Raw genomic sequence first — 15,250 nt, 5'->3', positions numbered from 1 at the left:
ATGAGCAATTAAACTTAGAAAATCCCCCCCCCCAAATGTTCAGATTCTTACATTCGGCCTGTAAACTAATTAGGTTGTTTATATATCAAGTCCTTTGAGGATGAGCGAGACTAGTATGTCTGTGGATAAGTTGGAATAATTAAGGAAGCGTTTCATGGGAACTGCCAATGAACTAGTTTGTCAATTTCAACCATGAACAAGGTTTGTATGACCCATGTACATGGGCGTAACCTGGGAATACATATCCCCCCCCACAATTTTTTTGACCAGGGGAGGTGGGCTCTTGAGTCATTACCCTCCGCCCAATAAAAAGGGAGGAGAATAAAGATGCAGCAAATATGCCGTTCTGATGTAAAATATTCTGCAGGAATGTACAGTAATACACATAATTTGTATTATGAACATTGCCCCCTCTGTAGAATCATATGGTGTCAACCTCCTGGCTTTTCAATTTTCTAGCCAACAAATTTCCTACCCCCTAATCTCCTGTACAATTTACGCCACTGCCCATCTACTCCCACGAATTTCGTCAGTAGAATTTTGACATGACAATGAGCCAGAAGTGTAAGGTTTGACATCAGTCTTACCGCTCTCGAGTACTTGGCAGGTTCTGGCCAAATCAATACACCTGATGGTTTACACAGGGGTTCTATTCGGGACCACAATACTTCGTCATTTTTCGCGTTTGCACTATCGTTCATCGGCGGCAAACGACTCCCTCGGAAATTCACAACGGAGAATACGATCATTGTACGACAAAAAGAATGTTTTTCTGTCATGGGAACAAATTTATTTGTAATAAATTAATGAACATATATAATATATGCAAATCGTTTCTTATAGTTCACGTTGCATCAACTTGTGATTTTCTTGCAGAATGGTTTTTTGGCAAATAAAGTCAATAGGTATTATGCATAGGCCTACGTCTACCAATCAAATCAAAAGTACATGTATAACATTTTTTCGACTTTTGAAAGCACTTTAATGTTGTTCATGGCTTCTCATCCTTACAGAGATCAGAGTTTTTGACGTAGATATTTCTGTGGCGTCTTTAAAACTTTTCCAACTGACATCGATATGAACTTGTAAACTGTGTGCCTCAACTCAATATGCACACAAATAAGAATTGGCTTAAATCTTTCGATTTAACCTTCAAGAATTTTTTTCTTCATAAACAATTGCAGTGGATAATGGTCAGGCAATACGGAGTTTCACAATAGTGCACCTCCAACAGTTTGCAACGCGTTGACCAATCACAATGTGCGAAATTTGTCGATGACCCAATCCGTGTTTGGAAAAGGTCGACAGATTTCGCACCTTGTGATTGGTCAACACGTTGCAAACTCTTGGAGGCGCTTAAAGCTCATTTGAAATCATATTTAAATAAAAATGAGATCAGTATGAGAAACTAGTCACTCACTGTATACGATCAAAAACCGTAAAATATCAACCCTCAAAGATCCGGAAAATTTTGGCCTATTTCACAGCCAGGGGTGGACTCAACCAACAAGAAAATGGGTGTGTCATACTCGATCTTTAGGAAACTTGGCATGCATGTAAAGACACGCCTTATTAATGTGAAGTTTGAACTCAGTCAAAAATGTAGTACTGTTGTTAGGTCATTTGAATGTCAAGACTACATGCGTGCCAGCTTGCAAGCATTGAGCACCGCATTGAAAAGTATACGTTTTGGGCTGACCTGCCTCGGCACAATGGGCGCTGCGCGAGAACGGTATTTTTCTTTTTAAAAAAATTTTTTTCAAATAACTTTTATCATTTGACACCAATTTTGTGAAAAGCAGAATTTATTCTAAAATCTCTTCCAGGCTCAACTCCTGAAAAATGCATTACAATGGTGTCGGGAAAAATGGGGGGTGGGGGTGTTACCCCCCCCTGGCTTTTTTAGGGGTTAGATATAACGGCATGAAATTCAATTCCAAACAGTACCGTCAACAAATTACATTTCATCAAGTTGCAATGGGATGATCTTAGCCGAGAACCCCTTTCTCTCAAGAAAAGATACGTAGAAATAGGGTCAGTTGTCAGTACCAACCACTGTTCAGGATAAATATTGTTGATTTTCGTCAGGATACGAACACCTTCAAATCGTAAGCTTGTATCAAATCTAGTAGATCTCTGTATGTCGTCAAAACTTACATTACAATATACATAAAACAATATACAATCCAGGATATATAAACATGAATGTGTTAATTATAATGACAGATTGTAAACTTGACCTTGTGTAAATATAAAAGATACACACGCATTGGCGCAAATTCGATGTTTTGGTTTCATGTTTCACGTTTCATCGAACAGAACATTGATTTGCACTATCCGACTCACGAGTCATCTGATTTATAATTAAAAGTAAATACTGATGTTAAACAAAGAATTATATTTGGTCGTTGATATTGTCATGTTTATCGACTGACCTAAAAGCTAAAAAAAAAAAAGGTTTTCCACAGAATTTCCATAGAAACAAGCACTGCCTCCCCAACATTTGAACAAATTGATATGGATATAGCAGGATCGCGATACCCCCGTTCGTGTAAGATGTACTATAAGCAGACATTATCTCCCTTGGTGCTTAAGGTAATTTCGTTCTGTCTTGGTTTTCCTGCGTGTCGTAGGTTCCTTCACGTGGCGTGGTAGTTGGAAACTTATTTGGTCTCGTCTCGTGCGCTCTTGACTCTAAGTATCATGAACCGATCCAGCTTATCAAAGAATACAGTAAAGGGCTGTGAATCCTGGACGACGCAGAAATCTACAGGAAAGATCTATGACTTGGGAATCTTCCTGAACGAGAGTCTTAAGACCACGTCTCGTCATCAGACTCGTCATTCGACTGGTCATCGGCCTCAAGATCAACTTCTTTTCCCCACACTTCGGCAATATGTTCCAGATCTGTTTCTGTCAGTGAGCAGCCTCCCAGTTTCAGCAAGTGAACATGTTCCATTTGCTTTAAACAAGGAGCCAAGTCGTTTACACAGTGACTTAAAAATCGATTCTCGGTAAGGTTGAGCTCTTGCAAAGTTTGCATTTCAGTCACTACTGCAGCAAGTTGCTCGAAGTCCTTGAATCGTAGTCCACACCTGCCCAAATTCAGGCGAACAAGTTGTGCCATTTCTTTAAGACTAGGAGCCCATGCTTTACCAGAACCTCCTATATACCGATTTCCTTTTAGACAGAGCTCTTCCAGAGTTGGTATTTGACTCAGTCCTGTAGCTAGATGTGCAACATCCGTGAATCGCAATCCACAACGACTCAAATTCAGGCTAACTACTCCTGCCATCTGTTTTAAGCTGGGAGCCCATGTTTTCGCACGGCCTCCCAGTGATCGGTTTCCTTTCAGACTGAGCCTTTTCATATTTGGCATTTGACCCACTGCTGAGGCAAGGGGTTCTATGTCGGTGCTGTCCAGAAAGCAGTCATTGAGAACTAACTCCTCGAGATGCGTTAATTCCTTTAAGGATGGGGTCCAGGCTGCGGAAACATTCTTAAAACGAACATCACTGAGAACCAAACTGACCAAGTCTCTCCGTTTGTTCAGTGAGTGTAAAACATCTCTTCCGTCGTTGCCGGTTAATGACCACGTCCTAATGCTCATGCGTATGCAATTACCCACGGAACAAACATACAGCTTGCTGCCTCCGCCACTAAAATCACAATCCACTAGATTATTCATGGAACTAATTGCTTCAACCAGATACTTGCCGTCATGACTTCCCATGCTAAAATAATTCACAATTAGTTTCTTGAGGTGAATCATGCTCGTTAAACTCGCAGCCCAGGTGTCTATATGATCTTTCAGGTCTTGGTTCCCTGAAATGTCAAGATCGGTCACGGCTGGCATCTCTCCCACCGACGACGTAATGTGAGGCATGTCTTGTGCGTTAATTGCAGTTGAAGTCAAATTGAGTTTCCTCAGGTTTTTCAAGCATTCCAAGTGAGGAACCCATGTTTCTGCAGAGCCCCCTAACGACTGATTTCCTTCCAGACTGAGCTCAGTCAGCTTTGGTATTTGACTGAGCGCTTTAGCAAGGGGTTCAATGTCTGTGTCTTCAAGATCACAATTGACCAAACTCAAGCACTTCACATGTTCCATTTGTGTCAGACTTGAAGCCCAAATGTTTGCAGATCCCCCCAGACCGCTTTCTGCATTCAAACTGAGTTTTTCCAAAGTTGGCATCTTTCCCACTGCTGCAGCTAGGATCTCAACATCTGTGCCTTTGAGGGAACAAGTAAAGATTTTCAATTCCGCAAGGTGCACCAGCTGTTCTAAGGGTAGCCTCCATGAACCATCGCGACCAAAAAAAAAGTCAATGCTAATAATCAAATTGACTATATCATTCCGATTGCTCAATGACAGTAACATATCTTTAACAGTTATGTCAGACAAGAACCTTGCATGAATAGCCACGCACGTGTAACTTTCCAATGGCCAAACATGCAGTACAATCAACCGATAGTCCTGACTGACATGACAAGCCAGCAAGTTACTCATGCAACTAATCGCTTCGGTTACATGCACGACATCATTTATTCCTTGAAGGCAATTTTGCATATCCAGACTCTTCAGGTGAGTCATGCTCTTTAAACTACCGGCCCATGTGTCCACACAGCCACCCAACTCCTCATTTTGTGATAGGTCAAGATTGGTTACATTTTCCATCTTTGCCACCGACGACGTAAGGTGAGGCATATCCTGTCCTTTTAATGCCGTCGAAGTCAACTTCAGTTTTTCAAGATTTTTTAGGCGCTGCAGTTGAGGAGCCCAACTTTCTGCAGAACCTCCCAAGGACCGGTTTCCTTTCAGACTGAGCTCTTTCAAGCCTGGCATTTGGCCCAGTTCATCAGCAAGATGTTGAATATCTGTCACTTGTAGAGAGCAGTCTTCGAGATGTAACCGATCAAGGGTTATCAGCTTTACAAGTAGCAATTGAGGAGCCCATGTTTCTGCAAAGCCTCCTAGGGACTGAATTCCTTTCAGACTGAGCTCTTTCAAACTTTGCACCAAACTCAGTTCACCAAGTTGTTTAATATCAGTCACTTGTAGGTGTTTTTGTGCTATGGACAACTTTTCGATGATCGCGCACCCACTCTTCATCAACAAAATATTGATGTCCACCTCAGTACAATCAAAATGAAAATTCTTTGTATTGCTCATTCCACTGATTGCTTCAACAACATGTCTGACATCGTGAGGTGTTATGCGACATCTGTTCATTTTTAGTTTCTTTAAGTAAATCATACTCTTCAAACTACCCACCCAAGTTTTTGCGCAACCACTCAAACTTTCGTTGTTTGAAAGGTCAAGGCGAGTCAAGTTAACCATTTCTCTAACTGCTGTTGCAATGTATTTCATATCTCGGGCTTGCAGGTTGCATTCACTCAAATTGAGTTTCTCGATGCTTTCAAGGGATTTCAAATAATGAGCCCACGTTTTTGCACTTCCACCCAATTCCTCGTTGCCTGAAAAGTCAAGATTGGTTACGTCTGCCATCCCAACCAGAGATCTTGCAAGCCGTGTGAAATTTTGAGCATTTATGTGACATGAGTCGAGAGAGAGTGATTCCAGGTGAGTCATTCCTGTCAAACAGGAAGCTAAGACTTCACAAACCTCTGTCAGATTATAGTCTCTAATCGTTAACGTGCGGACGCACGCTAGGCGATCACTTTGGTTGACGGGTTTGGAAACCTGTTCCAAAAACCACAAGAAAGAGTTCAGTGTGTCAGTGTTTTCGTACATGGTGTACTCTACTTGTTTGGTAACGAACAACTCGGCATGTTCAACTGCCAGTAACCTTGACTGACTCTCGAAGCAGCAATTTAGGCCCAGTTGGCACACTTCTGTGGTATATGGATTCTTACAAAGCGCGTTCAGAATATACCGTGCACATTGCTCACTGTCGCCGCAGCAAAAACGCAACATGTACTCAAAAGCTTGAGGGTTGTCAATTTCATCAAGAATCCTCTGAAGTTCCACGTCTTCCCTTCCAATTAGACTTTGACAGTATCTAGCTGCACAGCACTCTTGAAATGTCTTATGGATAAACTGCACACTATTGTGAGTGTCAGACCACTTAATGACCCTCTGGCTGGTGAGAATACCCACTTGTACAGCCTTGTGTAACACACTCTTTTCAAACTCTCTTTCATGGAAAGAAAGTCTTTGTTTAGGAGAAATAAGCCCTTCTACAGCAGGTTTGCCGATCGCAATTATTAATTCTGATATGGCATTGTCTGAAATATGCGGCGTCTTTCTTCGAAATATATATGTCATTGCCTTCCTGTACAGTTTTGATAGGGTATCTGGTAGTTGTGCCTCGTCCCTCCACAATAAACACATCAGCAGTAACAGCATTGGCCTCTTTGCCAAATCAGAAAGAACATTTGAGGATTGAATCTTACAAAGAAGACTTTCAGCAGTCTCCATCCTATCAAGAAGAGCATCATCATCGTCAAACTTCTCTAGAAAAAAAAGCTTTACATACTGCCAAACATTTTCCCAATCAAATCCCAGAACATCCACATGGGTAAAAGGTTTTTCAACGATTGATTTGCTTCTCAAAGTACTCAAGTGAGAGGGGCGTGTTGTTACAATTACAAACCAATCTCGGCCAACTTTTCGGTTAAGCATTTCTAGAACAGAACCGAATGTAGTTGGGTCCAGATTTGTTGTCTGAAACTCATCAAAGCCATCAAGGAGAACAAGCACACCCGAAGACGTTTTGTGACTGTGAATGAAGTCTTTCAAATCAGACCTGTTGACGACCGAGTCTTTGGCCAAAAGCTGATCAAACACAGAGTCCACAAGATCAGACGTCTGATTCAGCGCAGACATTTTCAAAACAAATACCAGTGCAAACTGTCTTAGTACTTCAACATTACCAACAGCCCAATCATGTGCAATATTGTCAATAATAGTGGACTTCCCTAGACCGGCTGAACCGCACAAAATGGCGCGTTTAATCACTCGCCCCTCTTTTGTTGTTATGAGGAAAATATCGTGATATGTTTCAACATCTCCTTTAATGCCACCCTCCTTATTCAGTTTGAACTGTAACTTTGTGTACATATCTTTGATGTGTTTCATGTCATCATCGACCCATGGGAGTAGCTGCACATAGCTACCGGTGGTCGTGTACCTCTCTTCCAATTCTTTTCTGCACTGACTGGCAGCTTCTTTCGCTCTGTTTGCAGCACTGTTCGTCTCACCTGTTAAAAATATCACCATGGTGTGTTAAGCAGCGACACTGATTATGCAAAAGTGGGGTAGTAACATTTTCCCTTAGAAATACGTCTATTTGAATGATTTCTTGATGGTTATGCAGAATGGAGTCTTTTCTTTAATGTCATCCTTTCAATCCATTTAGCCGTTCTTCACACAACCTCAAAGTGTTTCATATACATGCATTAATCCCCCAAATACAAGTACATGTACAGTGAAGTACTCAATGGTCACATTCCCTTCGACAATCCTTGCTATAGTACAGTATAATAATTCTCAGTAAACCTATTTTTGTATGGCATTTCTCGATGGCATTCGTGGACTTATTATTTTCTAAAAAAAAAAAGCAATTGTCAGACAACTTGTTTGATTCCTGTATTGGAAATTTTAAGATGTGTAATTATTTACCCGAAGTACTCCCAGTCGCCATCACATTTTGAACGATATTCATGGTCGGTTGATAAATCGGTCCGAAGAAGGTAGTATTATTTTCGCCGGAGACATCGATAGCACCCACGGACACCGGATGACGATATATATGGTCATGTAGAGCAGACAAGGCAGAAGATGCTCCGAGTTGAGGCACGGAAGGAGCAAATTCCGGAAATGAGCTGGGAGCTTGCATTATCTGCCAGTCCTGTGATACTTCTGTGATTGTTTCCGTTCGCAGCGACTCTACCTGACTTCTTCGTACATCGTCTGACAGCGTTTTTCCTGTTGTCTGTTGTCTGGCCTCTTTAACTACGCGTTCCTCAGGTGAAGCCATCACCCTTTTCAACGCCATATGGTCGTTTTCGACCGGCGATGGTGCTCGCTGTTTATCAATTGAGTGATGTGCCATTGAAAGTCCAGACTGCGCCTGCCCAAATTCCTGCGCTTTTGAAGATGTGATTACCTTTTGCGAGCTGTGACGTATTTCCTGTGCCATTTGCTGCTTCTGCGGCGGAGTCTCATCTCCATCGCCACCTTGCTCTTGTTCCAGTCTTTGTTCTACTGAGGACGCCCCTTTTTGCGTAATACCCTCTTGTGTCCCTGCGTGTTCCTGTCGCTTCGGTTGAGTTCTGTCCGGAATACCAACCTGCTCTTGTTTCAGTCTCTCATCCTCATTTGATTTTGTTGACCCTTCCTGTGAAACCTCCTCTTGGAATGCATCTGAATAGAGAAAAGTTATACCTGTACATTTTTGCGAGGCACTTTAATAAACAGTGCAGTCCCTTTCGATTGTAAGCCAGTGTCAACTCAAGATTACTGATGTTTTATATAGGTTGAAATTGGAACCATTTGAAATGGTCCGTTTACATTTATCGTCATTTATCATCATCTGCATCTAAGATACACCTAATGCCAAACCAATGGATGGTATTAGATTATGCATGATGTTGTCTATGCTAAATGTAGAAGTTCTCTTATATATGAATTTTTAAAGTTAAATTCATATTTGGCTCACTTGGTACCGATGAGGCAAGTTCAGTTAACCCGACGCTTTCCAAGGCTTCTCGGAGCCTTTTAAGACCTTCCTCATGATTTGTCTGTTTTCTCCACCACGAAAGTAACATCTGTTTACTGCGTTCTTTGTCGTCTTCGGAGATCGCTTGGATTTGCTGGATTCCTACTTTTTCATATCCCAGGCATTCCGCGAGTTTGTCCCAGGAATGATGAACCTTGAGGGACACATCTCGAAGAAATTGATCATTAACCTGGGCTTCATCTGCCAAAATCAAAAGTGAACCCATTATGTCAGTATCACTGTATTATATATAGGAAAAACTGTGTTTTTTAGTTGACAGTGAAAGTTAAAGTTACGGTGAAAAAAAAAAGAGAGAGGGAGAGAGAGGGGCGAGGGGAGGGGGCGGGGGAGGGAGGGGGAGTGACACATCTTGTAACAAAATTTCATTGAAATACATCATCGTATGGCCGAGATCTGAGAGGGGGCAGATTCTCCCCCCCCCCGGCTGTGACAAGGCAAAAAACCTGGCTCTTTGAGGGTTAAGACATTTGGTAATTTTTTCAGCATCAGGAACTTTTGCGTATTCTGTGTGCTCATATCCAACATTTAGTTCTTAGTTTTTATGCTTCAGTCGACGGTTCGTGGACAAGGAAGTTAAGAACCCATGCAGCTACCTTGTAAAACAGCATCTCCCATCGCTAGTATTTATACAAATTTCTTGTAACTTTTGCTCCGCAAACACTGCTACAATCACTCAATAGTAACTTATTTAAAACATTTTTCCAGATTTTTCATATAATCTGTTCATGTTCTCAATACCTTTTCGTCCACCACCCAGAAGGCCATCAGTTTTCAGACGGAGTAATATATTCTCGTCCTGCTGAATTCCGCAGTCGTTGAGTGTAAGCAAGTCTATGAGCTGACAAAATGGTGCAACAGAAAAGGAAGTTTCTATATAGAAAGTGACAGTGGTTTAGAAGTTCACACCACATACGCAGATATCATTAGAAGTAAAACTAAACAAGCTGAAAAGAGAGTAAGTATAATAATGGTTCCATGACTCTAACGTTTTAAAAGATTTAAATTTATCGAGTTTCCTACCTTAAAGCTACGAAAATTTCTCTTGATGAAGAGATGCTGACATCGGGGCTCGACACCGATTTTGCTGTGTATCAACCCTTTCAGAGATGAGACAGATGTCTCTGGGTCCAGGTGGAAGCAGAGTGTCTTCGGTCCACGAAGGAAAGGGTTCCTGACCAAGACCTGGAGATGCCGTTTCACGAATCCGAAACTGCCAAAATAAAGTGTTCCTCTTTCTTGCCATTTCGTATAATTGCACATGGAAGCAATCTCTGTTTAAATCTTTGCATTCAAGAAATTTTAACAAATTAAAAATGTGACTCGAGGTTTTAGCATTCAAAAGTGTTATCAAAAGTTAAGTCAAGTGACGCATAACGCTAATACTATTTGGTCAGTTTTATTTTACCACAACGGTTGAGGTTTGTCCTTGTCAAGAGCTGGCTCCTTACTCGACTTCTGCTCCTCAGGTACTGGCGCACCTTTTTGATCTCTCTGCTTGTCTGCTATTGGCTTGTCATGTTTCTCTGATTGCGGTCTTTCAATATCATCTGTGGATCTGCAAGTATCTGGAACAGGGAGCAATGGGAATAACCAATGGGCGCTTTCATCAATTCCATTGCTGGATACCGTTTTCGTGACCAGTATATACTCCTATGAATTCAACCATTATATTGACCCGAGCAAGTTAAACTCAATCAGTACGCTCTTGCTTACTTGGTGGATTTTTGACCAAATCGGTGCGCCCGATGCCATCCAGGGCTACTGCCAACTTCTGAGCTGCTTGGTCTCGATCTGTCCTCTTTTCCCACCAAGTAAGTAGCATCTGGCTGCTCATTTTAGATGTGCCTTCGTTGGTAGATTGGATTTGTGCAATTTCGCAGTCTTCGTATCCCAGGTATTTTGCCACGTCCTTCCATGATGATCCCAACTTCGAGGACAAGTTTTCAAGGTACTCTTTATTAATTTCTGGTTTCCCTGTAATAAAATGATGCTTTAAAACAATATCATAGTTTCCAACAGTATTCTCTACCAAACATTTCAAGACTAACCCTCTAACTGGCTCTGTTCTACAATCAGTTATTTGTTTCATTGGTATATAATACACCTCATCCCCGATCATTACGCCCATCCGTAGGACGTACTCTAATGACAAACCGTACTGAAGACCGTCCACATTTACAAATACTGAGTTCGGCAGTACAGTGTCTAACTTACGGTTTTGTACCTTTGGAGCAAACTTTCCCACGGTTGAAGCATCATGCAGAATACTGTTTTTGAAAATCACACGAATCGATCCGCTCACCCCGCCAGATTTTTGAGTAAGACGTTTGATATTCTCCGCAACATCATGTTCAATAAGCCCGAAGCTAATCAGTTGTTTGTTTCATTGAAGAACTTGCCCAATTGGAATTGTCTAAAACTCTTAAAATGTGATGTTTAGTGTTACTAGTTCAGCAAATGACTAGGCAAACTTAGAGAGGTCTCCTCTTGCTTGTAAAAAACCTCTCCGATCAGTGGTAATAAAGCAATACCGCTTCATCGAGGATAAATTGCAAACCTAATCATGCCATCGATCCCCAATTTCAGATGAGAATGACTAAAATGATCCCACAGTAAGACGTCTTCATATTTCCCACCCGAATCTAGCATAAAATTAGCATCAGCATTTACCTGTTGGCCCATCTTGGGTGGCATCATTAGTCGATAATGAGATGACTTCGTCCTTTTCGATACCATTTTCATGAAGTGTTAGCAAATCACAGAGCTGACAAAGCAACCAGTCCAAAACGATGTTTGATAAATAATTCACTGTCTGGTTTGCAAAACTTGAATCTTAAGTGGATGAAAACGTATACAGTAGGACCAATCTTTCGCTAGTACTCACGTTCGTCCCCCCAACCAATTGTTGAGACAGTTTTACTATGACTTGGTTTGGATGAATTCTTCATTTTTCTACTGATTAGTTTCAGTTTGAACGCGCATTACCTGGAAGTTTCCTCTGATGCACAGCTGTTGACGTTGAGGCTGGACACCGATCCTTGAGTGTATCATCTCTTTCAAGGCTGAGATGGATGTCTCTGAATCCAGTTCAAAATCTAGCGTCGCCTTTCCATGTGGCAGGTGAGTCCGGATACAGACATGCAACTTTGGTTTCGCAATGCTGACGACACTGTAATAAAAACGAGCGGCGAGACTTTGCACCTGAGCAGGTTGTTTTAGCTTATAGCAGCCTGCATAACATTGATCTGAAAGAGTTCATCTCAATAGGCAAACTCCCTTTGCTATTTTACATAGTCGTCAGAAGGGGGGTGAATCATTTCTGATTTTCCAAACAATTACAAGCAACTGGAACTTTACCTACATGTGTGCCTTGCCGGAAGCAACTGCAAGGCGTATATGTTAGTACAAAATAAACTTTCATTGACTGAAAACAATCACCATTAGTCGATTTAAATTAAAACTTTGCAACGCGTTATTTTTCGATTTTCACACGATTGCTGGATCTGCTCGTTTGGAGAGGCCGTATCATTTCTCGGGTTTCAGAGCCCTCAGTCCTTCCTAATGACATTTAAATACTTCAGTGGTTGCCCCCTAGCCTCTATAGCTCGTAATAACCGCAAAAAGTGCATCACAGTACGGTGGGGGACCCTCCCGATTGGGGGGGGGGGGCCTCGCCACGCACCAGCCAAGCCACACCACCACCACCACAACACCCCCAACCCAAAAACAGGCCTCTGACAAGTTCCAGACAGCTGTCACTGATAACAAACATTCCTGCCTGTCCCGGGCACTGTTTTTGTAAATAATCCATTATATTGTACACATGGGGCCACTTAACACACAGTCTTATGGGAGTTGGCTGGAGGCTGGCTGGATTTTTAAAAAAAAATTTCTGGCTATAGGGGAGGCCCTGGCTGTAAAGTGACTAAACCAGGTTTTTCAGCATGAACAGGGGTAGGATATGATAAATAGTTTTTGGCATTTGGACAAAAAAAGTTTTTTACACCTTAATTAGCTCCAGTGGCCTCTACAGGAGAGGCCAATCCCTCCACGCAGGGTTTTTTACCGACACCACACCAGCTGGTCTAGCTACTTAATAATACCGCAGCTATAATATTATTGGCTACCAGATAACCAATAGACCAATCGCCCCAGCTAAAGCACCTATATTGGGTATCAGCCCCACAGCAATGCGTATTTTGAGTGTTGCTAACAAACAATACAGCCAAGTTACGGTGATAGTACCGAGTAAATCAGTAGTCTGAATACGGTACCTACCGTCGGCTTTTTTGGCAAAAAGATACTTAAGAAACGCTTTGCTCTCGGTGGACGCCGTGTTTGTTAATATTTAATACCCATGGAAGGTCACATGACATAGCGGGTGCATTTGGTTCGAATAGCCTCCATAGGCAAAATCCTTTCTTTGTGTAGGTAATTAGCCACGATATGCTCATTCATTTCTTCGTATGGGTAAACTTTTCCTGAAGTTCAAGTAATATTTCACCCTTTTGTACCCTTTAATAAACACGTTTGACGTGCAAGTCAAGCCAAGCCAAAATAGGAGAGAAAAGAACAGAACGACACAAAATACACAAATCAAACCATACAAACCAGAATTCAAAGATAAATTTTTACATCTGTTACCCCTATAAAAAAAAACGCGCGAGAACACACACACTCTTACTCAAACGCAATGCTGATGATAGAAATAATTGTGGCAAAGTCGCTTTATAAGGTTTCAACGCCCACTTTACGAATCCAAGCAGTCACTCTTTAAAACTAACCTCATACACTCTTTTATATAATTATGAAAACTGTTTTACATCCCTTTTGTGTGAAGTGTAATAAAAAGTGCACTTCCTTTTATATTTATATTTAAATTTTTTTATGCGATGCATGCTGTCTGGATGCTGTTGCTGTGATGCCATTTTGAAGCTTTCACTTTAAACTCTGAAGCCACACTTTTGCTATCTTGGTTCCTTTTTTTTCCAAATGCAATCACACAGCAATAACTCTTCAATTATGGAAAAGGGATCAAATTAAGGCTAGCAAAATATCAACATTGTCAGCATTGGCATCAGTCTGCAATTACCGGGAATATTTTTCTTCTCCTGATGACTCGCATGCGGTGTGTGCAACAGGGGTGTTCACATCAAAACCTTGCCCATTTTTGTAGAGAAAAATGGACGAATTTTAATCCTCCAAGCCCCGGTTGGCCATTGGCCAACATTTTCTTCACAAATGTCACCTCTCGGGAAAAGATTTTATGCACAGGTTAGTGTAGGGCCCACCTATTGTGTTAGATAATAAAGAAAGTACATGTATAGGATGTATACATGTACATCCCCACCACAAATCTCTCACCTTTGCGTTGCAGGTCGAGGTTTAGGCTTCCGAGGAGTTGGTGACGATGTCAATTTGCTCTCAACATTCTGACTGTGAGAGGAAGGCCTCCAGTAGGGAAGCACTGACAGGAATGTCTCCCTTCTGCATCTCCTCACTTTGTTTTTGCTAATGACAAGTTTAGCTTTGGAGTGGTCGTACACAACGGCCGTTGCCTTGTTGTCTTCATCCAACTGCTGAATGGTCTTCACAGGCATCTTTAATAGTAATCAGGTTGCCGGTGAAGACAGGAAGACATGAGGAAAAGGAAATGAAATTTGGAGTCTTTCATGTGGTGGCATAAAAAGGCCTATTGTATTGAATTTAGCTGCACACGCCCTTGCGCATCCGGAAGTAAGCATGTTATACATTTTAACGCATATCCGAGAACACATTTGACGTTAAGAATGTGCATTACGAAATAGGACACCAGACACGATACTGAAAACATGATTTAATTATTAACGGATTGAGACTAGACTGCGTTAAACCATGGTTAAACGAAGGTAGACTTTGAACATTCACTGAATTGTATTGCTTGATGTATGCCTCTGGTGACACGCAGTAAACACTTCATTTTGACCTCTGGGGTCATTATTTAACCAGAAGCCATAAAAAAAAAAAACCGCACGTAGGACTAATTTGCTAATATTTGCCAATACGACGGCTTTTAGCGTCGATCTGTGCACTTCCGCGTTTGAAAACGAGGCCGTATGTGTCAGATCAGACGATTGAAAGTAAGGAGCCAAGACACAAAATACATAAAGGTATGTTAAATTACTTTTCAGGCTGGAAATTTTTTTGTGGAACAGTCTTTCAGGATGACTCGACACGTAAAATCCAAAGAAAAATAACGACAATTGACCGCGAACAAACGTACCTGCGATGGTCGTGTATCTTGTGCAGTGGGCGTGGTTTAAACTGAAGTTGCGTCACACTTACGAACCGGAAACTCCATGAACTGTGTGGACTCCGCGGGCGCGTGCGAGGAAGTTCAACACAGAGAGCCTCGGTTTCGATGCGGATATGCGCGCTAATGTGAAATCCATCTGTAGGTCGCATCCGAATCTCTTGTCTAGAGCTAGGGCTTCCAGAGCTACGGCTGG

The 15,250-nt window shown here is 41.7% G+C and overlaps 1 protein-coding gene across 2 annotated transcripts; it reads right to left on the bottom strand.

Annotated features, from left to right (window-relative positions):
- Window positions 1–782: 782 nt before the first annotated feature.
- On the bottom strand, window positions 783–15,148 carry LOC110990858 (uncharacterized). 2 transcript variants are annotated; one of them, XM_087131029.1, is made up of 11 exons: window positions 15,025–15,148; window positions 14,127–14,362; window positions 11,748–11,931; window positions 11,433–11,526; window positions 10,476–10,736; window positions 10,168–10,327; window positions 9,783–9,972; window positions 9,501–9,600; window positions 8,682–8,942; window positions 7,643–8,386; window positions 783–7,221 (listed from the first exon to the last, which is right to left on the bottom strand). In XM_087131029.1, the coding sequence occupies exons 2-11, from the start codon at window positions 14,360–14,362 to the stop codon at window positions 2,813–2,815; spliced, it is 6,639 nt and encodes a 2,212-aa protein (XP_086987155.1). In that variant the 5' UTR covers window positions 15,025–15,148; the 3' UTR covers window positions 783–2,812. The 2 variants fall into 2 exon arrangements, with proteins under 2 accessions (XP_086987155.1, XP_022111636.2); XM_022255944.2 differs by lacking the exon at window positions 15,025–15,148 and having other exon boundaries at window positions 14,127–14,500.
- Between the last annotated feature and the right edge of the window lie 102 nt (window positions 15,149–15,250).

Source organism: Acanthaster planci, linkage group LG21 (genome assembly GCF_054643075.1).
Source record: "Acanthaster planci isolate LZ-2023a linkage group LG21, COTS_SCS, whole genome shotgun sequence".
Classification (NCBI taxonomy): domain Eukaryota; kingdom Metazoa; phylum Echinodermata; class Asteroidea; order Valvatida; family Acanthasteridae; genus Acanthaster; species Acanthaster planci.
The sequence above is the reverse complement of the archived record's forward strand: the minus strand, read 5'-3'. Positions and strand labels throughout refer to the sequence as shown.

Excerpts from the sequence above, each read along its gene's own strand:
- LOC110990858 (XM_087131029.1), bottom strand. The coding sequence starts at position 14,362 with ATGCCTGTGAAGACCATTCAGCAGTTGGATGAAGACAACAAGGCAACG. Across the intron at positions 11,932-14,126 it reads CCTCGACCTGCAACGCAAAG|TGTCGTCAGCATTGCGAAAC; the intron begins GTGAGAGATTTG and ends TTTTTATTACAG. Across the intron at positions 10,328-10,475 it reads TTTGGTCAAAAATCCACCAA|ATACTTGCAGATCCACAGAT; the intron begins GTAAGCAAGAGC and ends TCCCTGTTCCAG.